We start from the raw sequence: 26,164 nt of genomic DNA, 5'->3' as shown, positions 1-26,164 counted from the left end.
TCTTCAGCTCAAGGCTAATGCTCTACCACTTGAGCCACAGTGCCACTTTCGGCTTTTTTTCTTTTTGCTTATGTGGTGATGAGGAATCGAACCCAGGGCCTCAGGCATGCAAGGCAAGCCATCTTCCCAGCCCCATGAGTGCATTTCTTATCAAGCATTGTTGCCTCCTCTTTGTTTCCCTTTCCATCCCTTCCCATCCTCCCCTCCTCACCTCCCACCATGTCCTCCCCCCACCAAAGTTGTAAAGTTCATTTTTCGACATAAAGACTTGTACATCTCATTGTTGCAATGGGTCCACCTGTATCCCTAGTTAAATGATTTGTTTTTGCCCTTCCCTGGGAAAGGATGGGAAGGGGAAACAAAGAGGAGGCAACAAGGCTTGATAAGAAATGTACTCATTATCTTGCCCATGTAATTGTAACCCCTCTGTATGGTATTCTCACAATAAAAAAAATTTTAAATTCTACAGTGAAAGCAGGGGTTATACCATAGGGGAGGAACATACAAAGAAACAAACAAACAAAAATACATGGTACATTATAAATACATTAGGAACAATAGCAAGAAAAAAAACACGTGTCCCTATCTTGGGGTTCATTTCACTGAACATCATCTTGTCTGGTCATATATACATAGCTTTTAACCTTTTCTGCTTGTTTCAGACATATACTAGTTATTGCAAGTAAGGGAAACCATGGGACTTATGTTTCTTTGGGCCTGGCTTACTGTAAAAGGTTTTAATGTGAATTACTTCTACTTTCTTGTATAGTATAATTTGAAGCACAAATGTACTTAATGCTTCAAATTAATCTTTGTTTACCTTCCAAAATATTCAACATTTTGTTCAACTTTTCTCTGTTACATTTCTACTTCTAGATCTACGTAGATCCTGAAAGTTTCATTTGAATTATATAAAATATTAATTATTTTCCTCATTGCCTTCACTGTCATGCTTTTCTCCATTTCCATAATTTGAGTGAGTGCTATTTACCTGAAATTGGTATAAGGTTTAATACTGAGATATTTTTACAGCAGACAAAGCACCTATTTATCAACTAGACCTCAATGAGAGGCAAAATAATGTGGATTAGTTCTGACCAGAATAGGCACTCAAGTATCTTCTTGTATGCAGTTTATCTCAGTTTTGGTTGATTGATCATTATTTGAAGCTTCCCCCAAAAAATAACTGGGAATCTCAGCCACTGCCTGAATTCTTCAATGCTCAAATATGTAGCTCATCAGAAAGACACATTCAAAACCCTGCTGATGGATATGAGATGGTAGCACCTTTGGCATTCAGAGCCTGATGCAGCTTTGGATCTTGAATAATAACATTCCAATCTTTGGATTCACAAAAGTGTTGCTTGATACTCTTGTCTTCTTATTCTCATTTACTAGCTTTTAACTAAGTGAGAAATCATTTTAAAATAATTTTGTATCCTGATCTTTCTAAATTTAGAAAGATCATTAAATTTCCTCATTAAATTTCTTAACATTCAATTTTCATTGAATATCATTATTTTGTGGTTGAATGTAGTACTTTATTAATATCTTAAATAATTATTATGTTCCTAGTATATAGTTAAAAATTATGAGTAATGACTCTTTTCACAAGATCAGAGTATTAAGAGTTACCACCTTCTTCATGTCTATTTCTTAACATTGACTAGTCATAATTTTCTTATATGCTTATAATTTAATTAAAATTATAATAATAGTGGAAATTAATATTTTCTGCTTTTATTTCTGTCTTTCACTGGAATGTTATTAGTACTTCACTTATAGAAATTCATTTAAATTATGTACTTGAAATATCACAGTTTAAACTCGTTGACCTACCTTAGTAGCAAATGTAGAAGCCCTAATGTCAAGAAACGTTCAGAATCAATAGGTCTGCCACTATCTCCTTAGCCTTTTAAAAAATTATCCTAAGGAATAGACTATCATCTTAGTAAAGAATTGTGCATTGGAGTGAAAGCTGTAAATTTATAGGTCATAATAATAATGTGGTCTTGGATGAATAAATAGTTTTCTAGTGAGAATTCATCTGAGTCTTATTTGCATTGTTAGTGCCATATGTTAGCACTAAAAAAGGCAATTTATTAAAATAATGCCACAACAGTGTTCATTCTATTTTACCTGAGTGAAGAATATGTTTCACATACTTTCCTTCTTCACCATGTGTCCCTCTGTCCTATAAGAATTCAATTAGAATCACTTTATTATATAATGATATTGCAAAGATGAGATTTCCTTTCATTAGAATATAATGACATCTCTTTTATTACAAGATTTAATAAAATTTGCAGAATCTAAAAATTCCAAAAATATGTGCTAAGACACTGCGGATGACCTTTCTTGGCATTTTTAACCTGTGACTTCTAATGCTTTCAGTTACTTTATGTTAAAAATGTAGTCACTTTTCTTAAATAATTTAGTAACTAGCTATACATATAACATAATATTTCACTAGTTACAATCAGTTCCATGACCACTTAAAAAATAAATATCCACTCCCTACCACTAAATCGCTTTTGTTTTGTATCTTATTGCTACCTACAGTGAAAGAGCAAGGATTTCCTTGTGATTGTTTATATCTCTGTTAAAACTCACAGTTTCTATCCAAGAGCATTTTGGGTGTCTCTCAAGTTTTCTATTGTTATTCTTACCATTACTTCTCCTTCCTTCCTTCCTTCTTTCCTCCCTTCCTTCCTCCCTTCCTCCCCCTCCCTTCCTCCCTTCCTCCCCCTCCCTTTCTTCCTTCCTCCCTCCCTCCCTTTCTTCCTTCCTTCCTTCTTTCCTTCCTTCCTTCCTTCCTTCCTGCTGTTGTTCCTTCTGCTGTTCTAAGACACTATTCACAGTGTACCTTCCACACTCCATCTCTAGGAGGATATATAGTGAACAAAACATAATAGTTGAGAAAGGATGTAGCAAAAAATGATTGTGGATCATTTGATCCTCCAGAAATGGTTCTCACCAAGATCATACAAATGATTGGTTGACTAAACTTTATTTGTGTTACTTGGAAACTAATTTTTTACAATTTATCCAATGTAGTTGAAATATTAAATAATTTTTAAATGATCATTTTTTTCTCAAGGGGCAGGACTGGAGATTTTACCCATACACTTGCATAAGCTAGCCACTGAATTACAACCCCAACCCAAAGGAGGTCATTAATAAATGAATTAATTTTGTAAATTAAACACCTGAGCTAAATATTGTGAACAACTGATAAAATAATCCAATACATTTAAAAATATGTTGGTGTTATCAAATAATATATATGTATATTAATCAATTAGAATGTTATAAATCTGAACTATTTTCAACCTACTCATAGCTTCCAACAAATTTATACTGAGAAATTTATTACTCATAAAAATTCTATAAATTCTATGAAAGTAGTATAGAATTTATGTCTTAAAATTTAAAGTCTTAAAATTACTGGTAATTTGGTTTTACTAATTGATTTTGAATATATTACACATTGAGTACAGAGTAAAAATTTTCAGTGGATGATTAGATAGTTCTTTTATCTTGTTCTGTTGTTATCTTATGAACACAAACTATTCTCCTTTATTACAACATGAATATTTAGTCCAGAACTAAGTAACATCATGCTAATTTCATTAAATCATATATATATATAATATATATATATATATATACTTTCAATTTTCAGTATTATTATTTCTTTCTAAAATTAGTTGTAGATTGCATAAGTTATTTCTCTGTCTTTGTGGCACATAGCTATAATCCAAGTCAATCAAAATCATCATGAGAGCTAGATATGTTAATCATAGTTTATAAATAAGTAGATAAATTCAAAGGGTTGAGTGAATGAGACAATTAGCATAGTTGCCTAGTTTGTCCAAGACTCTGGGTTCAATGCACAGTATTAAAAAGATAATTTTAATGATAGCTATAATTATTAATATGGGTTTATAAATTTACATATATATTTTCACACACTAATTTTCAAGCTATCTTAAACATACATGTATTATTTTGGGTTAAAATGAGTTCTAGGAAAGTTTTTTAAAGCATTTATTTAGTAAATTTTTTACTTAGCTGTCCTTTACTTGATGTAAAGTTAGTGTAAAATGTCCTTTACTTGATGTAAAGTTAGGTAAAATGGATTGGTCTGCCAACTATTTTCAGGACTGTGTCACAAATGATAAATCTTTTATGCATTCCAATTCTTTGTTAAGAGGAATGTCTACATAGGGTCCATTCAATTTGTCCTGTCCACATTTTTTCCCTCATTTGTGCAGTCAATGCACTAGTAATGTGTGGATATTTGAAAGCTAAATTATCCATTTGTGTTCATACCTTTTCCACATTTTTATGCAAGATCTAAATTAACATTTTTAAATGATTTTATATATTGGATCTTATTAAGGGATTTTCATGAGAATGTTCTCTACAATAGCAAATATTTTTTCAAGGAAGTATTCAAATTATCCATAATATATTATCTAATATATTTCTGTAGTTTTCCTTTTCCCTCAAAAATAAGATACTTGATTTATCTTTTTTTTTCTATATTTTATCTCTTCAACTGTCTTCTAAGGGAGCAGACACTTGAAAATGAACCTTGAAATGTTCACTTTACTGTGACAAAAAAGTAACTGAAATGCCATGTGAATAAGGTTATATTTTTTCAATGTTTTCAGTGTCAGAAATGAGCAAAAGGTGACTAGCTGAGGTTATGTGGCCAAAAGATTTCATTTGAAGGATAACTGTTCAGTCTCTTGGGAGAAACCATTCTTCAACCACATATTTATGAGTCCAGAAAATATTGCTTCTGTTCCAGCTAGTAGTACAGTACTAGCCCTCCTGGAAATATTTCATTCAATTGTAATATTGTAAGGTAAAATCAAAAGTATGGATGCCAGGCAATTTAAAATCATGGAAAAAATAGTCACATAATGTTAATAATGTTAATGTTACATTCTCATCTAAAACGTTTACTGATTATTTTTAAATAGCAAAAATATTTGGATATTTTAATGTTGTGATCTTTATTAATGTATCTTAAGTAAATACTAACTAAATTAAATACTAATTTTAATGAAAGCCTAATTAAATTTAATATTGGCTCATTAAATCTTTCACAGTTATTTACATTTGAAGTAAAATTTCACAAGACCCAAAGATAAAATCTCAACAATATATTTTATATTCTAATTATAAACATTTATAGTACAAGTCTATCTTTCAAATCATGACATTAATACTGCTTTGACAAATATGTGTATTAAGTGAAATTTTAGTAGTTGATTTGCATCTCTGTTTGACCTACTAAATTGTAATCCTAGCTCTGAGGATAAATTAGAAGGAATATTAAGGGAAATTAAAACAACACATTATATTCATAAGTATGAACTACAAAAGCTGAGTAGAATTTCTCTCCCTACCTCTGTATTTAGTGAACCAGAGGTAGGAAGCCTCCAGCCTAGCCATATAAGGCTTGGAGCTATTTGGTACAAGATTGTAAACATTCATATGCTCTTTGGTACTTCTTGTTCGTTGCCCGTGGTTTTCAGCTTGGGTTAGTAATTTTTATGGGTCATGGATTATAATATAGGTGTCCAAATGGCCCTTGGCAGTAAAAAAAAAAGTTTCTTACCTTGTTAGAACAAGTCTTGTTGTCTTTCTTTAACCAATCATTATTTATTGATTGAAAGCAGTATTTGATTCTCAGATAAACCTTGATAACATATTCATAAGTAGAAGAAAAATGTGAGAATATAAGTAAATAGAAAACATGCAAGATACTTTGTATAGGAGGAAACCATATGTGAATTATTGTTAAAAGCAGGTATACTTAGGAGAGGAACAGAAAGGTGTAATGCCTGTGCATATGATCATACAAAATAATATTTATTGAAATGAAGTCCAGGAAATGCAGAAAAGAGGATTTTTTCTGTTTTGCTATTTTTGTTTATTTTCTTCTTGTTCTGATGGTTCTAAAATTTAAATGTCTTTGGGGGTGTAAGGTGAGGCCCGGAAAAGGAGGAATGAAGAGTGAACAGGAGTAGCAGTGATACTCATTGGACACTATGTGAAAATGAACTTTACAACTAGTACATAGGGTTGGGAGGGAAAACCTGAGGGAGAGCATGGGACAAGGTGACCTTGTCCAAAAAGAAATGTAATTAACCTGACTAAGATTACTGAAACTCTTGTGTACATCCCCTTTATAAAAACCATAAATTAAAAAAAATCCAGGTAAAGAATTTTCAGAGAACAGGATCTGCAGTTGCAGTACAATTACAAACTGAGTAAATTGCTGATTATTTTACAGCTGCACTCCAATTCTGACAAAGGTGACGGCTCTGTCAAGTACATCCTCACGGGAGAAGGTGCCGGGACAATATTCATCATTGATGACACCACGGGTGATATCCACTCCACCAAAAGCCTGGACAGAGAACAGAAGACACACTATGTGCTTCACGCCCAGGCTATTGACAGACGGACCAACAAGCCTCTTGAGCCTGAGTCAGAGTTCATCATCAAGGTTCAAGACATTAATGACAATGCTCCAAAGTTCACAGATGGGCCATATATTGTTACAGTGCCTGAAATGTCAGATATGGGTAAGCAAAGCCATTTTCTACTAGAGACATTAACATGTTCTGGAACACCCAAAAGTCATGTTTTAAAAGCCAGTTTGTAATTGTGTATGTAGAACATGGGAAATTCCCATTTTTTTCAATATTTTGATGCATAAAGTATTCAGCACTGTTGCATCTACTAAAATATTTAACCCATTCAATTTTGGAATGTGTAAATCCTGAGAATTATTTAATCTTCAGTAACATTGCAAATTAGATATTGCCTGTAATGGTTGCTAAACGTATATATAATTGATTTATAGTATTTATATACAATTGTTATTTAAAAATGCCAACATATCCAATGAAACCTTTTTCCTAGAAGAAAGACTACATAATGTTGAATTTCTATGTAATCTTTTCCACTTAATGCTCATGATTAAGCTATAATAGCATCAGTGGGAATAGATGACAACTTAATCCATAAAAAATCCCGTATACTACCAAGTATTAACACACCTTATTTATTTCAAAATATTCAACAACCCTGGTAAATATTTCATACATTTTGAAAATATGTACATTGAAATAATATGCTGTGCAATTTTCTGTTGAATTAATATACTGTGCAATTTTCTGCAACTCACAAATCTAGGGAGCAGCCTAGAAGAAATTCATTCTTGCTCACTGGCTGCAAAGACTGTCTGACTTGCATTTGATAAGTCAGGATCCAGGGGTTCAGGTGTCCTGCAGACTCGTTGATTATCCACCACTCACTATCTTTTGTGGTCTAGCTGTTTTTTTTAATAACATATATTAATTCCCTGTTAGGAATTAAAATTAAAGTCAAGACATCATATGAGTTTTTTAAATATCTTTGTGAGATTTTAAGCCTAGAGTTATAACTGTAGAGAATTTTTATTCAAATTTTACCTCAAGTATATGAGTATTCTTTTGTAGATACTATTACACTATTCAAATTATTCTGAATTTGAATATTAACATAAGGATTTTTTAATGCAAGGAAAGAACTTCTCACCTCACCTGCTTTAGCACTCCAGCCTATTGTAGATCTCTTGAGACACCTAGACAACTCTTGAAGCTGCTGGAGTAGTAGGCAAAGAAGGAAGAATAAGCTCTTACCAAAGAGTCTTGGGGGTAGATGGCAATTGCTCAGCTCTCTCTTTGTGGCTCTTCGTAGATAGAACATAGAAACCAGCCTCTGCAAATTTGGGCAGAGATCCAGAATACCATGCATGCTTGTAATTATCTGAAGATAACTGAGAGAAAATAAGATATATGATTGGCCCAGTAATGTTAGTGTCATTGGCTGTTTGTGTGCAAACCAAAAACCACAATTTATTTTTCTCCATCAAGGGACTCACAGTCTATTAGCCAATCCTTTTCAATCTTACAAAGACAAAACACTCTATGAAAAAAAGTAATTTCTAAGAATGACCCCGATAGGTTACTTCTAAGAGTTGAATGAGAATGAGTGTGTGTGTTTTCTGTTACTGGTGTTTAATTCGTAGTCTGAGCACTGTCCCATAGCTTTTGCAATCATGGATAATGCTCTTCCACTGCAGCCAAAGCTCCATTTGGGGTATTTTCATGGAAAATTGGAGATGAGAGTCTCATGGACTTTCCTGGTCTGGCTTTCTTTGAAGCTCTAGTCTCAGATCCCCACCTCCTGGTCCTATCTAGGACTACTGACATGAACCATGAGTACCTGGCAAAATGTTTGTCTACAGAAAAGAACATCAGTATTTTCAGTAATGTAGAGCCATGACAAGTCATATTTTTAAAAAGAAGTTTTAAGCAGTTTTGTAGTTTTCATTTAGAAAATGATGTCTTGAATTATTGAGGGAAATTCAAGTTAATCAATATTTGATGAATATATATATTAATTTATGTAAATGTATTAACATAACTGTATAGATTCATTTCAGATATATTATAATTCTGTAGCAATTTCAATGGAATGAAACATCTGAAGAGGAATATTGTAGCCTTATGGAGAATAACAGTAACCTCATTAGGTCTGTGAGAAACAGACATTTTTTGCATCAAATTGCATCTTCTTTTTATTCTGTGTCATGCAATATATTATCATGCAAGCTCTGATGATTATCTTGCTCCATTTTCATTACATTACTATAACTAAACACCTAAGGCTGGGAATCACATAAAGAGAAGAGCTGATTGTCTTTGGGGTTAAAAGTGGAAGATCAAGGTGGCACAATCTCTCTAGCTTCCTGGTGAGGGCATCATAGTGGATGGCATTAAAATAATGAGATCTCTGAGATTCAGGAATCAACTTCAGCTTCATGTAGCAACTCAGTTCCCAGAGAACTGACTAGAGTCCCCCCAGGGCTGCATTAATTCCTCTGATAATGGGTTCCCCAATGCCTTACTTATGCCCAACTAAGTCCCACCTCTGAAAGATTCCATCACCTCTACATATCAACCTATCAGCATCCAGCTTCCAGCGATGAGCCTTTGATGACATCCTTAGGCCTCTTCAAACACAGCAATTAGCCTTGTTGCCTTCTATCAATTATATTCTGAGGATACTTGGTTGACATTTTCTAACAAGTTTATCATGACTTCTATAACTTTATGACATGTCCACCTATAGCAGAACTGAGACTTTTAAATTGAACATTTTTCACAACTGAAAGAAGAAATGAGTCATGAAATACAATTACCCTTGCTTTTGAAGTCTGAGCCAATCAGCTGTGTATCACCCTAGAAATATGAATAGTATTTTTAAATTGGACTTATTGCATAAAACATATATACACATGACTCATTATCTTATATAATATAGAAAACATAGCTTATAAGTGATTTAGTCACACTAGCAAACATCATCCAAAATTCAATAAGTTACTTTTCTTTAAAACAATAACAACTCTGTTTGTGTGTGTGTGTGTGTGTGTGTGTGTGCACATGCATGTGTATGTATGTAACTATACTAGAATTTCTGAGTTTATAGATTTGGTGTCACAGAGACTTGGAATGCTTTAGTACCAATTCAAATTTGGCTTTATTGAACTCTCTGTCAACATTTAAAACTGTGCTTTACATCTAGACAATGTTTCAATTCAAATCTCACTAGATCACAGCACTAAAGTAAACACCTCTTCTTTCTTTTACAAAGTAACAATTGTGTAAGGGATTCATAAACCCCACCTCTCCTGAACATTCATAAAATGTATCTTTCACTTACCATCATTTGAAAGTGTTAATAGTTTATAGCAGAGTATAGGTGCCTTTAATGTATGACAGAATAAAATATTATATGTAGCCAGAATTATGACTTTTTTGTCTTGTGCAAATAATTCTGTAAAGTTAGATATTCAGATAAAGGAAGATGCTTTACTTTGCTGCATAATTCTTAAAGTGACCAGGGTCCCTTATTCTTGGAGATGTTTTGAGATGCCCCTAATCACCCTTGTACCTTCACGTTCCCCTCCAGTGGTTGCAACCCTGGCCTTTTCCTATGCAGTCTTTGTTGCAGAGCAACAAGGGGCACCAGCTGCTCTGACTTGATTGCACTGATGGTTGGCTCCTGATTTAGTTCTGCTCAGGCATCTTGGGAACCTTCCCCTGGACCTGCGCCAGAATCTAGTCGCTGTTTTAAAATCATTCCCTTAGGGACATCATGTTCACAAAGAGATCATAGCAAAAATGAGAGTCAGTACTATGATTCTCCATGGGGCCTGAGCGAACACTTGAGGAGAAACAGAGACAACTGATGAATCCTAAACTCAGCCAAAATTATTCCTTATTTTATTCCTCTCAGAACTTTCCTCACTACCATCATGCTTCGGTGTTGTAACAAACCAGCCCATGATTTAGTGATCACAACCGTTTCCCTTGTTTCTGGGGCTGTGGTCTAAGTCATTGTGCTAGAATCACAGGATCAGACTGCAGTAATCTGGTAGTTAACTCCAGTATCGTAATGCAGGGTGCTAAATCCTAATTTCCTCAGCAGTGTAGGGTACTGACTGGAATTTCTGAGACCTCATTGGATGGCTTTTCTGTTTCTAGTAAGGGAGTTTTGAGTCATTTCACTTATATTCTTAAAGAAGCATTTTCAAAGAGTAAGAGAAAAGCCCAAGAATTTAGAGGAGAAAACTTGAGTTTGGTTGACATTTGTTGTTTTGTTATTGCAACCTTCTCACTTGAAACCTAACATCCTCTAAGTAATTGTGAAATAAATGTGTAGACATATTTTCCACTCAGGATTATAATTTTGGCAAATAATGTACAAAAGTACAGGTCTTATTTTTAGATCGATCCTGATTAAATTTTTGTTGTTGTTGAAATTCAATCATGAATGCACATGCCTAGTTAATTTATCAACATGACCCAGTGATTGCTATGGTACAATAGATATTTGTTTTTCTGTAGCTCACTTCTTTTTTTAATTGTCAAGGTGATGTACAGAGGGGTTATAGTTACATAAGTAAAGTAATAAGTACATTTTTTGTAAAACATTTTACCCCTTTCTTAACTTTTCTCTTACTTTCCCACTCCCCCAACTCCCCCTTCCACAAGTTGGACAGATCTTTTCCACATGTTGTCTTGTGAATATCACTGTTGCTGTGGTTCCCCCTTGTGCTTTTCTCACGATCCTGTTGTTCCCCTTCCCTTCCCTAACTCAGATATATATGTGTATAAAACACCAGGCTAACAAAATCAAATACAGTGACAACAAGGGATATGTAATAGGTGGAGAAACATACAAAAGAAACAAGAAATCACATAGTACATATCTTATATGGACATATGTATGTAGCTATTGAGCTATTCATCTGCTAATATTATCCTAGATGTATATTAATTATAGCAAATAATGAAAAACATGGAACCTATTTTTCTTTGTTTCTGGCTGATTTCACTTAATAGGATTTTTTTCAAGTCTTTCCATTTCCTAACAAATGGGGCCATGCCATTCTTTCTGATGGAAGGATAGAATCTATATCTATCTATCTATATCTATCTATCTATCTATCTATCTATCTATCTATCTATCTATCTATCACATTTTCTTGATCCATTCATCTACCGAGGGGCATCTGGGTTGGGTTCATATCTTAGCTATGGTGAATAATGCTGCTAAACATAGTATAATCTTGTTTGTGGTCATCTGGGTAAATGAACAAAAGTGGGATTGCTGGATCATAGGGGAGCTCTATGTGTAGTCTTTTGATAAACCTCCATGCTTTCCTGATTGGTTGAACAAGTTTACACTCCCACCAACAGTGCAGGAGAGTTCCCTTTTGGCCACATCACCTCCGGTATCTGTTGTTAATACATTTCTTGAATATAACTATTTTAACTGGGGTGAGATAGAAGAGGAGAAACTCTAGGGCTCCTTGGCACGGGCCAGAATTTTCTTAATAAAGAACCAGAAACACAACAAATCAAAGAGTGGTGGGACACTTGGGATTGCATTGAACTGCAGAGCTTCTGCATGTCGAAGAACATAGCTAGCAAGATCAATAGAAGACCCACAAATTGGGAGAAGATCTTCACTAGCCGTCTAACGGCCTCATATCTAAAATATACTTTGAACTCAAGAAATTGAATCCCCCAAAATAAATCCTCAAAGAAACAACTGCTCCACTAATAAGACTTAAAGAGAGACTTCTCTCAAGAGGAAATACGAATGGCCATTAGACACATCAAGAAAAGCTCTACTTCTCTGTAGAAAAATGCAAATCAAAATGTCTTTTCCTTTCCTCTTGTATTTTCACTTGCTTGTTGTGTAAGGAATCCGACTCAGAATGTGTTCCTCCTCTCACCACCGCTTTGCTTGTAGCTGGGACTAGCAGCCTGCTCTTCCACACCTGGCACTAAGAGGATCCAAACCTCAGAATTCATGTTATGTGCGGAAAATTTCCACAGTGGACAATGGTTGAGGCATGTACACTTAACACAAATTGACTTTGGGGATACATACTGCTTTTATAGGAATGAACATTGGTTTTTAACCACATGTAACTGCAAAATTTAAAGGAGATAATACTAAGTTCTCTGGGGCTTATTTTTTAATTTAATATTTATTGTATTGAGCTTTGGAATTACTTTGAATTATATAATAACATACTGTTTTTAAGTCACTTAAATACATATTTTCATTTCAGTATCAGGTATCCCTAATGAAATATGTGAAACATAAATAGGCAATGCTTAAGGACAATGTGAATCTGCTGAAAAGTTGCATATGAGGGTAACAGCAATGCTCTCAGAGACAGATTTACTTAATGTGATTTCTATCTTTATTATATTAATTCTTGGATATAATCAATCTCATTAAAATCCCTTTTTTTACCTCCTCAAATTCACTGTTTGTACTTATAAATTCATTCTTATCTACCATAGACATTTGACTATTGGTGTGAGCTATTTTATTCTTTGATATTCCATTCTTATATGGACTTTTTCATTTACTGAAACATTTTCTGATTTATTCTTATTTTTCAGTACTCCTCTTGTGAGCAATTTTTAAACTATTTTTTTAATTGAAGGCTTAATGGTTCTAGTGTTTAACATGCTAACATCAAGCCTGGTCATGGACATAGAAGAAAAATTACCCAAGGGCTCCATGCACCATGGTAAAGTGAAAACATAATTCAGTTTGCTTTTAGATGAAAGGTTTAAGAAATTCTTCCTTTTTTGGAATATTTAATTTAATAAGTTGTCCACATGATTTTCACAGTTCTAGTTCTGGTATTTGCAAGGGCATAGTTAGACAGAGAAATGTTTATCTTATCGGGGACAAATATCTGATGCACCTTATTTATCCCAACTTTTCTCATTCATCCCAGTTTGATGATTTTAATGATCTCAGAATGTTCAGGGTATTTTATCCACTGTTGGAATCTTATCTTATGGTTTCATTTCTTTTTGAAATTCCTTGGGCATATCTTCTGAGACATAACAAAAGAGAAATATATCACAACAATTTTGAATGGTAGTTTATGTGCACTAACAAAAATAACTTAATTTCAGATAGGCCTTGATTTCTCACTCACTTCAATCTAGTGCTGAGCTACTCTACTGATACAGCAAGCCATCGTTTCTCAGTGGCACGTGATACTGTGCCATCTCCTTCTCCCCTCAACAGGATTCCATTGTAGTACTTTATATTTAATTACTGCTTTGATTTGAGAATACTACAAACAGATTTGGGAAAATGATATTTACTTTTAAAATTACACCAACGGTATCTTACATTTGTTTTTCTTATACTTGTATTCATCATGCAACATTTGTTTTCTTCCCTGATGAATAGGACAACTAATTCTAACCATATACCAAATAATTTTAAAATGTGATCTAGATCATTTGACACATCATCAACATTCAGTGTATAGAATGTCTAGTCTTAAATCGAAGTAGAAATAGTAATTGGAGGTTTAAGTATTTACCTTTGAATGATGTTTAGACAAAGAATTTGTTGTATCACAATATAATCAATATTTCTGTCAGTTGCAGTACCAGTACATGCTTAAATTGCACAGTCAGAACATAAATTTGGTCATTAAGCAATTTTCAACACTCATATTCTTATAACTGTTTCCAGAAAAGTTGATAAGGAAACAATACTCTTTAATCCTCTCTTACATTTTCTGTTGATGGATTAGATATTTTAAGCAAGAGAATTACAGCAAACACTTGGTAAAAAAAAAATAAATTCTAGTGAATTTCCCTGCAGAAAAGCGGACTAAAAGGTTCTTTTCTACTTCTATTTAAAATAATGTCTCTACTCATTCAAAGATCTGTCATGTTTTATGTGTGTATATATACACACTGTATATAAAACATGCATTTTCATATACACATACATTTTTCATGAATATTTTCATGACAACTATATAAATGTAAAAAATAATAGATTGATTTGAACAAATGTTGATATTGAAACAGAGGGAAATATAGGTTTTTTCAGATATGGAAGGACTTAAAAAAATTTACAAACTTTGAACTATAGAAAGACTAGTAAACTTTTACAATCGTGTAGCAGAAATATTTATTATGAACTTAACTTCAGCTAAATATTGAAGACAAGAGTTTCATTATTAAAAGATATTGATAATACCAAGAAGAAAATAAAGGAACTTTGAAAAGATCTTTTCTAAAATGATTTACATGAATCACACAAATAACTCACTGGATATTTTGGGAAATATTTAAATGTGTAGACATCATCAATGAATTTGCTTTTTTTCACCGTAGAAAACATACTTCCTAAGCATAATAATTTTATATAAAATACATTCAAGAAATTTCTAAAAGGTCTTTGACTCAGCTCATAATTTGCTGAGTAATTGAATTTGTTGAATTAAAAGTACTTATAATAGTGAGGTACTTAGGCTTACACCTGTAATTCTAGCTATTAAGGATGCTGAAGTCTGAGGATTGTGCCTTGAAGCCATTCCAGGAAGAAACATCTGTAAGATATTATTTCCAGTAAGTGACCAAGAAGCTGGAAGTAGATCTGTGGCTCAAGTGGAAGAGAGCTAGCTTTGAGCACCAAAGGTCAGGGACAGCATATAGTCAGTGAGTTTACACCCCAGGATCTGCATACACACTCACACAATACTAATTATGCTACAGCCAACGTTAGACCTTGAATTTTATCTTTGTTCTGCCGTATGCATTTACTACTAAGAGAAAAGTGAGTGACAGTTGGGAAAATTTACAAACAACTTCTGTAGGGGTGTTCAATCAGAAAAAATCAAATTCATTGTCAGGTCAAGTAATAGAAGGTGAAATATAGGGTGTAAGTTACAGAAATAGTAGAATTGAATGCCAGAGTAGAGGGTGAGTAAGCCAAGGTAAGAGTTAATGAGAGAGGAATATCTAATCCTAGGTGGATAATGTGGTGGGTGCCAATTGAAAGAGACAGCTGAATGGGTGCTAGAACCATCCAAGCAAGGTCCTGATCCACAGATTCCACTCACAGAAGAAGAAGAGAGGAAAGAGGGAAGAGAAGAAGAAGAGGGGGGAAGAATGAAGAGGGATAAATTTCCTGTTTTCACAGTTCTCTTCTATAATCCTTTCCCCATCACTTTCATGTAATGAGCATGACCAACCAACATCAGTGGCACATGTTACATTCCTGAAAATCAAGCTGAGATGGCAGGGTGAGAAATGCTTCTGAAAGCAATACAAGGGTACACTTTCTACAAGATTGGCAAGGTGGTGGCATTGTAACCATCCAGTTACTTCTACACCTGTGTCCTGTAGGCAAAGCACAAGATCAAAAGCATCTCTGTATGGTTGCAGGAGAGCTGCACAATGTTACCTTGGAGCTGGCTTTTTCCTGCATATTTTCCCACAAACACCCTCTTCTTAAAATATATTGAGCAGCTTATCTTTACAATACAAAGTGATTATTTATAATACAAAGTGATCTCTCCCCAGGTACAAATGTCCTATTTGACATTACCCCCATCAAGGAATATGTAAGTGAAAACAGCATGACCATGTGTAACTATTAAGCAAGATTCACCAGAATAAGAGCCAATGAAGCAAGGAAACAGATGGAAAATGTTCACAGAGACAGTTTTTGTTTTTAAATTGATGGAGTGGGGCTTAAATTCTATAAACTTTTTGAATATCAGTATTCCATATTTATAACATAGTACCATCATTTTCTGAACAGATCTGTGATTAATTATTAAATTATATGATTTATTAGGAGAGATTTTCACATCATTCTCAGCCAATACTTATCATGTCTCAACTTTCTTCATCTATTTGAGGAAGAGAACATTTAAAGTACTTGAGTGATGTGAAATTCAGATTGAGTACTTGGATATACAGCTGGATTTCAATTTACATAGAAATTAGCAATAGCCAGGATGTTAAAGTAATAGTGAAGGTCCATGTAGTACCCAATACAGATGTGCCACAAGTATTATCGCATATATATGTGTGTGTGTGTGTGTGTGTGTGTGTGTGTACATATATGTGTGTGTGTTTCAAAAATCTTATGACTGTTGAATAAATAAAGCATTATTAAATTACCCGTTCACTGGAAAGTAGTGATATTGCTCTGTTGGTGAGAGTACAGTCATCCTGTGCTGAATGAAATTTTGGTTATATCTTCATGACTATTGCTTTTTAATAGTGCCTGGGAAAATCTTCTGAGAAATAAGCCCTAAGAGATTTTTTCAGAGAGGTATTCTCAGCCTCCATAAATCTTCAGCTTATTTTTACTCAATGTTCTTGTTCAACACGGGTTCTCCTGAGATTTTAACAGAGTTGTGAACTCTGACAAGTCATGCGTAGCAATTGGCAATCTCAGAGTGTGTTTGCTTGGTATTCAAATGCCTTATTAAATATTTCAAATTGGTCTGTAGAGACTTTCAAGGTAGTCCACTCCTATTGCTTCTCATTGATATGCAACTTCATAAAACATGTGCTATTTATAAAGCAGCCGTACAGAAAGAAGCCGAGTGGGAAGATGACAGGGCAATTCCCAAAGGAAACAGACTTAAGTTTTATTGTAGGAAATACATTTTTAAAGCTGTTTTATGTACTGAAATCTTTTTTCAGATTTGTCTAAAACATCAGCTGAGAGGCAATAATTTCTATCCTGGGAACAGATTAGTGTGAGCCATAGGAAATATTTAATAAGAGAACATTGTATAACAAATAGCAGCTGTGATTTAAAAAGCAATTTTTTATTATTATATTGGTGCATACAGTGAATACTTCTGTCCACATATATAGGTTTGTTTTTGAAAAATATTTTATTGTGGGTCTAGGGTTTGTCCTTAGGGATTTCACTTTTAGGCATGTACTCTACCATTTGAGACATGCCCCCAATCCTTTTTGATTTCGATATATTTGTTTTCTTTCTCCTCAGTGATGGGAATGGAACTCTGGGCCTGAGCTCAAGACAAGTGCTCTACCACTTGAGTCACAGTGCTACTTCCGGTTTTCTGGTGGTTAATTGGGGTTAAGAGTCTCAGGGACTTTCCTGCATGGGTGGCTCTGAATCGCGATGCTCAGATCTCAGCCTCCTGAGGATTACAGGTGTGAGCCACTGGTACCCAGCTCTGCTTTGGTTATTTTTTTGGTTTAAACAAACTCTTGCATTTTGTTTATGCTAGCTTGGACGCTCATTCTCTGAATTATACTTACCCTGTAGCTTGGATAACAGAACAATGTTGCCATGGGCAGATTATGTACTGAAGTAGGCCTTGATAAATTTTTGTTAGTGCTAGCCTAAAGCTACTATCCTCCAGATCTCTTCCTCCCAAGTAGCTGCATTAATGTGATACTCTACCAAGCAAGTTTATGGTATCTTTAATGGGAAGCAGATTCTGTAAGGAAGTTGCTGTTGATTTAGTACCTAGTAATCAAAGCCTTATATCCCAGGAGAGAAATAAATAACAAACCTGATTCCTCTTTTGGTCCTCTGATGGAATAGTGGAATTTGAGGCATCAATTTCAGATTTGCATTTGGAAGTCTAGTAATATCAATAAAATATTTTCTGTTCCTGTTGTTTTCATAAATTTCCACCCATATCTTGGATAAATCCAGTGGTCTCTTCTGTGAAATTATTTCGTATAAAGATTAACACCTTTTTATTCATAATAACACTTGTACAAGAAATAAAATTTTGATGAAAATCACTTACGTAAACTTAGAAATTTATTTTTAATATGAGATTAAGCAGACCAATCACAGGATTTGACTTTAAAAACAGAAAATACAAATTCCCAACTACTATAAACATGCATGGGAATTACTTTTTATCCCCTTGATTATTCATGGTAAATTTCAAAAATAAAGCAAATGTAATGGTGAAAATAAATATCCTACATTCCTAGGAAAGCTGTGATGCATTCTGCTCATTTGTTCATAAACTGTGTGGGTTCGACAACAGGAATTTATTAGCTCCTAAGACCAGAACGCTGGAACTGAGACAGTTGCAATGCGGTGTTCTCCCTGCAAATGCTAAGGAACTATTCTCTGTAGTTTTCCCATGACTTTTAGTAACTTTTTGGTAGTTCCTTCTGGCTTTTAAGTTATACATATAACATACTAAGACATACCTATATCTTCCTCTTGAATTCACCATGTGCATGTGTTTGTGTGAGTATGTGTGTGTTATTTGCAAGAATTTCTTTCTTCCAGTTCCCCATGCTTAAAAGAATCAAAGTTATATTAAAACTATACTAGTACAACCTCTTATTACCTCCTTATATGTGCAACATACTGTATCCAAAGCTTGAACTACAGGGAGCTTCCACATGGTAGGAGTTAGGATGTGAATTGTAAGTGGAAACTATTCCATAATCCAAAAGTTTTGATAATATCTCTTTAAATTATTTATTTACTAGATTTGTCGTTGTGGTTGAGCACTGTAGCAGAATGCTAGAGACTGAATGGCTTAAGCAACCAACATTATTGATAACAGATCTGGAGAATATTAACTTCAAGGTCAAAGTAATAGCACATTCAGCTTCTGTAAGTGGCCCATAACTCCTGTTTCATGGAAGGTCATCATTTTTCTCATCTCCTAGAAGACGTTAATCTCACCCATAAGGACCAAACACTATACAAACATCCCAAATCATCAAATTGGGCATTAGGATTTCAACATTTTGAAGAGACACAACTTCCTCTAGAGAAATAACGACTAACAATAGACCTTCTTGCAACCTAAAAGAACTTCTGCAAATACTATTTTGTATTATATTTTTTTCTTAATTTCCAGTTCAAATAAGCAAGAAATTAAGAAATTATTGTATTTCCCATTTGTGCTGAAGAGACCATTTTTTTAACCCCAGTCCCTGATTTGGATGTTGTATTCTATAACAGGCTGAATTTTTGTTAGGTCATGCTGTTGCCACATCTGACCTCCCTATAACCTGCAATCTGTTACACTCAGAATTGCCTTCTGAAGCCTTCAGACTCCAGCAGAGTATAGTGCAAGAGGTAATTTGCTGGTCTTTGTTTGACATGCAAATAGAATTTACGAATCCCTGTGAGATACACTATTCAGAGTCATGGGTAGCCAGCTGTTAACAACCATACATTAGGACCAGGATGGAGTGTTATCTTTTTTTCTCTGTTCTGTTCCCTTCTCTTTTTCTCCTTACACAACATTTACTTGCTCAACACCAGCATGTTATGCTTTTCTTAATTTTGTCTGTGTCACAGTCTTCAGCTCACTGCCATTGTCTGTGTGCATTCCTATCCCCTCTTAGCAAGACCAGGATTTGATAGACATCTCATTCCACCCCTAACAGCTCTTAGGTCATGCCAAAATCCAGCCCATCACAGCAAATGAAGTGTGTTCTTATAATGTACTTTTCTCAGACTTTTCCACATAATGGTTTTCCAAGACTCCTTCTTATACATTAAAAACTACTTTGGTTTAAATCAGTATTTCAAGGCTAAAGCTTGTTAAAAGTTGTCTGCTTGGTGTTTATTGTTTCTGTAACACAAACGCCTAAAATAAAGAGCTACTGTAGGAAATCTTCCTTTGGCTCAGGTATCTCTTTGGTTTCAGGTATTTTCAGCCAGCATCTGCTGGTTCTGTAACTCTGAGCTTGCTTGAGGCAAAAGAGGCTTAGTCAGCAGTGTAGTGAAGCACAGTTTGTCAACCTCATGAGGAAAGAAAGCAGAAAGATAAACAGGAAGGGATCAGGTCAGGACCTTCGAAGTCATGCAATAAAATGCAATGGCATGGTCTGGCCTGTCTTCTGGTAGTTCACTGGTCTGTGAACTCATGAACGGACCATTAGCAAGTGCCAGAACCAGTCATCTCTCAAGGATTGGATTTTCCTTCTGAAGACCCGGATTTTGAGCAAATAATATTCGGAAAGTTTATTTTCTATACAAATCACAACCAATTGGTTGAATGAATGACAGCTTGATCTACGCCAGGCAATATTAGACACACAGTCTGTAATATTCTGTAATTACAATAACCATAATTATTAATAGGACAGATAGTCTATATTTAAACATTTCTCACAAGCTAAGGTGGAAATTGATTTAGCCACACCAGAAAGTTTGGAAAAAAATTGATAAATAGTAGGTCTGAGGGAGTATCACACATATATTTCTAATATTTTTAATTTTGAGATCATCGTCGATTCACTTGCATTTGTGGGAAAAGAAATGTGAAGCAAAATGAATATTTTATTGCATTCCAGTGGAAATACCTTTAAAAATTTAACAAGCATATTGAATGGTATACAAAACCAGTGTCATGTAGACTTTGTTTTGATTGTATAAATTTATGTGAGGTCATATACTTCCATTTCGTCTATGTTTAATCCCACCTCCACCACAATTATAAATCTTGAAGTTCACGTAACAATAATCTCACTTGTTGTTTCTAACTACTTACTTCTGTCCAGTCCCTGTACCCAGACCTACTGATGAATATCTTACTGATTTCTACCTAAATGAAACCATGCAACATAAATCTTACAATATTGGTTTAAGAAATTTACTATGATAATCTGAAGATTTACCCAAAATTTGGATATAATTCTTTACAGAGAATGAAACAGAATTTTCTCTCAAACAGAGATACTGACTTTTTTTGTCTTGTTTTGTTTTTTGGAGGGGAGAATTTTGAATAAAGCTTTTGAACAAAGTATTTGTAAACAAGTTTTTATGTGAATGCAGGTTTGATTTCTTTGATATAAATACTCAGCAAAATTTCTGTCTTGTTGCTTGTTTTAATTTTCAAATTCAGTGTATACATAACTCAATTTCCCCACATTCTTACTTCTAACATATCAGTATATTATTTTATTATTCTACAATGTATAATAACTTTCATAAATAACACAATATTTTTCATCTTTCTGGAGATAATTGAAAATTATATTTGCTTTTAGAATCTGAGTTAAAACATATTAAGAAGCCAGAACCAATAATAGTTAGAAATTCAAGTAGATGCTAGAAAGGATTGTCTTTTGAATTTATCTTAGATTTTTTAAAATCTTTGGAAATTCCTTGATGATACAGACAAAGCCTTCCTTAAGGTTGCATATTAATTTTAACACAGATGTTCAGAATCTATAATTAAACAGAAACCCTAAACATTGTTAAAATTCAAATTTGAAAATTGTCTGAGGTTCTAAACTCCAGTTTAAAAAATGGCTACGATGTTTCATATAGAAGCACTTGATTGTAAAAATATTTTTGTTAGATATATAACTCAGAATTTTCTAGCTATTCACTACTAATCATTAGATCATAAAGCGCGTTTCATCAATAATTGAGAACTCAAATCTCTTAATTGAGCAGCATAATTTTACCTTGAAACCAGTTTTTATTAAGTAGTATGTGAAATACAATATAGAGTATTTAATTGTGCAACCTGTGTAACAAATACAAGCAGTTTAGGTATATTTTCATGGCTAAATATCTATAAATTTATAAAGTGTTTTATAGTTCATCTTTATGTTAAAATATCTATGGATGTCAACAAATATGGACCCTTTCTTTAGAAAGGACATTGTGTCTGTTATGGGAAGAAGCCACAAAAAGAGATTTCTGCATAAGAGACTAATTCTGACACTCATTAACACTCCAGACAAGAAGTAGCAGTACCACAAAGGTGGAAAGGGATTTGGATGTGCTATTTTGTTGTCACTGATAATTGAATGTCAACTCACTGATCGCCTCACCTTAATCACATCCCGTCCATCTCCAGTTTTCTAATAGTTCTGAAGCATGCAGCACACACTCACTGTGCCCATTATGGAACCACGGGTAACAACAATCTGATTTATGAAGATCAAACCAAGACTACGCTGGTTCTCTCATGGTCAAAAAAGCCCTTTCACGGCATTTTCATTACACAGTCATGTTAAAGTAGATCAGAATCAATGCCCTGTATTCGATTCTTTCGGGCCATTGAAGCCAGGGCATGAAAGTAAGTGGTATGTGTAATACACAAATGTGATTTAAATTCAATTGAATTTAGTAGCATTCTAGCTTCCCATAGATATTTAAGCATACCTGTTTCTGTATTCAAATTAGCCATGCACTAAATGCCATTGTGCACTAAAATTTGTTTTCCTGAATGCACAGGTACCTCTGTTCTACAGGTGACAGCTACTGACGCGGATGACCCAACCTATGGAAATAGTGCCCGCGTGGTGTACAGCATTCTCCAGGGACAACCTTACTTCTCTGTAGATCCCAAAACAGGTCAGTGCATTTATGGATAACTTTCTGCAAGTATTTCTGGCAATAAAATCTGTTGTTTCTATGTGCATTAGATCCTCATTAGATATTGTCATTTAGGACCTTTAGATTTATACTTAAACTGGTGTAATGGGACAATCATTAATCCCTGCTACGTAGAAGGCAGATATCTGCAGGTTCATTATTTGAAGACAGCACAAGGACAATTTTAGACACTCAGTATCAGCACATAAGTCAGATATGGTGGGGTATGATGTAAATATCAACTAAAAGGAAGCATCATGTTCTCTAAGGAACTGTTTATTTATGCTTCCAGTTTGCAAGTTTATTTCCAATTTTCTTCAAAAGAACATCAATCGAGCCAAAATAATTTAATTTCATAAGCCCTTTCTCAATACCTTAATATTAGTGCTTTGCATTTGCTGTTTTCCATTAGTGTTTTTCATTATTATTTTGTTGCAAGAGAACTTGTCTGGGTTACATACTTTCTCTCTCTCCTCAAAGTATTTTAAAACAAGAATTAATTTCTAGGAATAGATTCCAAATACATTGCTAAACACTTTCCATGCCAAAACTAACTATACAGGAAAGAACTCATACAGGTGCAGTTGTAGAGGAAAGATTATACATATAGATTTTAGTTATGTACTACATCATCTTAATCATAGAACACAATGTAATATATCATTAAAGTAAAGTAGACCTTTCAAGGTATTAAAATATAAAACGTGAAAATATGTAACATGAAAATTTTGTTCATCCCAATATTTTGCTAAGTAATTAGAAAAGCATCCTTGTTAACCTAGAAACCAAAATGGTATAGGAAAAGTGTCTACACAGGTTTGTACACATTCATGGCCAGGTGAAAGAGGTTAGAAATATTTAGAAAGCTTAAGGTCTTCAGTTGATATTGTATATCAATTATATCTTATATATCCACAGACACCAGTTTGTGTAAAATTTTAGAGAATGTATTTTCATCTTGAATATATATCTACCTAGAGCAAACACAGAATGGGAGTAAAGATACACATTGCCATGTTTAGTAAGTATAATACACACAGTCGGATGCACACACAGATTGTGTTAAACCATTGATCATCCCCTTACAAAGACATATAGTCATTAACATAAAAAGGGGCCAGATTCACTTATTAGATGGTTGCTACAATGAAGATATCTTGAGTGGAATATGTGCTTACCTTCAATTCTCCTCATGAGTATTAATGTTCAATAAAGTCATATGAATTTTGTATTTTCCCGTTTTTGTGGCACATACATATGTATGTGCTTTCAGATATAGACAACATAGGCATCCAAGGAAAGGTCCTGGCTAGGATTAGACAGGGCTGTAGTCTGTGTTTTAATGGAAGTAAACATATCAACCAATTCTGAGTAAATTTTTCATATATATATATATATATATACTTACATATATATACATACTTACATATATATATATATATATATATATATGTAAGTATGGATAAAGTAAATACCTCATTAATCAACATGAGAGTTTATCCCAAACATAAGACAGTATATAAATTCTGATGCATACAATTTTATTTTCTCCTTTCTTCAAGTGAGAATTTGTAGCAAATGAATAGAAACCTCTCTATGAACTTGTTTCCTACCAGTATTAAATTATTGTCCTGGCTAATGATTCATGGGGGCCTATTGATATATGTCTAACTACTGAGTCCTGAAGGGAACCAAGTATTTTAAAAGAAAATTCAAAATGCAAATGTGTTCATTACAAAGTTGTTTTAGAAAGTGTTAAGAGGGGTTATAAAATAAAATACTAATTGCTCTCTTGAAAACTAAGACTATTTATTGGCAATTTGTACTTTAAAATGCTATTACTATGCAATTAATCATTATCAGAAATAAAGAATTTAATCCACTCTGTGTTTGAAAGTCACTAGGATATAATCCAAACCATCATAGTGAAAATGATAGAGTCCATTGTTCTGAATGAAATGTTACATGAAAAGGATTGGAAGAGTAATCATTTATAAATATGTATTTTTGTAGCATGACTTAATTTTGTCATACTTATTGGAGGAACTCTACCTCAAAATGTTTCTGATTACTTTTACTGAATACAGTGCTAATAATTCCTACTTTTTATTCCCAAATAAATTAAGAGGTGCATATTTATGACTATTTGGATTGCCTTGTTTCTGATAAATGAAAAAGTACACTTTGGTATGGGCCATGATGTTCTAATTATCAGTTTCCAAAGAAACTGTGTCTCTGGATTGTATGAATCATATGAGAACTGCTATTTCAAAATAATTAAATTAGGTAATCCTTGAATTATCATACTTCATAGAATTGTTTTAATAATATCTGACTTTCTCTATATCAAAGCCTCATTAATCAGTAGAATAAAACAAAAGTGTTGTTTCCCATTCTAAGTAAATTGGTGAGATAAATATGACATGGGATAGCTTATAAAGTACCCACAAATAAAACATTATGTGAAAACTCCCCACCTCTTGAGATGTCCAGAGGACGATGGCAGTTAAATAAGAGAGGCCCACTTTTGCTCGCTCTATTCATGTTCTATTCATATTCTATTCAAAGAACACTTTTTGTGAAATAGATAAGGCAAGTTTTTTTTACCATTTATGAAAACAGAAATATTCACAAGTTTATAAGGAAATATGCTAAATGAGAATGTCGTAAGCAGTGAAAGAAAAGGAGAAAACTCTGTGGTAATATTTATCGTCAGAGCTCAAACACCAGTCCTGGGCTCTGTGTATTGAGCATCAACATCATTCAATCTAAATAAGTTTGTTCAAGATTTCCATGTCTCTTTGCAAATTATACAATTTCTGACAGGTGTTGACAGCAGCAGGTAAATTGTGGTCAAACAACTGTACATCTAAAGTGTCTTCAGGAACAAACTGGAAAGATTACCTATAATGCTGGTGTGTAGCTTTTACCTGCAAATGAAAGTCTGTTTGAAAGTCATTACTTTGATATCATTTGGTTTTCTCTTTACTAGCCTTTTTATACTCAATAGCTTAGGAAATATTTCATGTTATTTTCTCCTAAAACATGAAAGTTATATTTGCGTCCATTTCACACAGTGTATTCTATCCTCCTGATGTTCAATCAAAGGAAAATTGAATACTTGATGAAAGCCTGATGCTAAGAAGAGAAGACTTTATTGGTTTATAAATCCAGAAGTGTATTTTACTTATTCTGTTTACGATGTGAACCATGGTGATTATTATGAACAAAAATAAACTTTAAGAAATTATGGGGCTGGGAGGGTGGCTCAGTGGGAGAGCGCTTGCCTTGCGTGCATGAGGTCCTGGGTTCAATTCCTCAGCACCACATAAGCAAAAAGAAAAAAGCCGGAAGTCGT

At 33.8% G+C, this 26,164-nt stretch overlaps 1 protein-coding gene across 3 annotated transcripts in view; it reads left to right on the top strand.

Annotated features, from left to right (window-relative positions):
• Positions 1-26,164, top strand: part of Cdh18 (cadherin 18, type 2) — a 224,413-nt gene that overhangs the window by 33,610 nt on the left and 164,639 nt on the right. For all 3 annotated transcript variants that reach the window (XM_013013850.1, XM_013013851.1, XM_013013852.1), the window contains exons 2-3: positions 6,314-6,608; positions 22,666-22,785. In XM_013013850.1, the coding sequence (XP_012869304.1) occupies positions 6,314-6,608; positions 22,666-22,785 (415 nt within the window). The remainder of the gene's footprint in view (positions 1-6,313; positions 6,609-22,665; positions 22,786-26,164) is intronic.

This window comes from Dipodomys ordii, unplaced genomic scaffold (genome assembly GCF_000151885.1).
Source record: "Dipodomys ordii isolate 6190 unplaced genomic scaffold, Dord_2.0 Scaffold21, whole genome shotgun sequence".
Taxonomy (NCBI): domain Eukaryota; kingdom Metazoa; phylum Chordata; class Mammalia; order Rodentia; family Heteromyidae; genus Dipodomys; species Dipodomys ordii.
The sequence above is the reverse complement of the archived record's forward strand: the minus strand, read 5'-3'. Positions and strand labels throughout refer to the sequence as shown.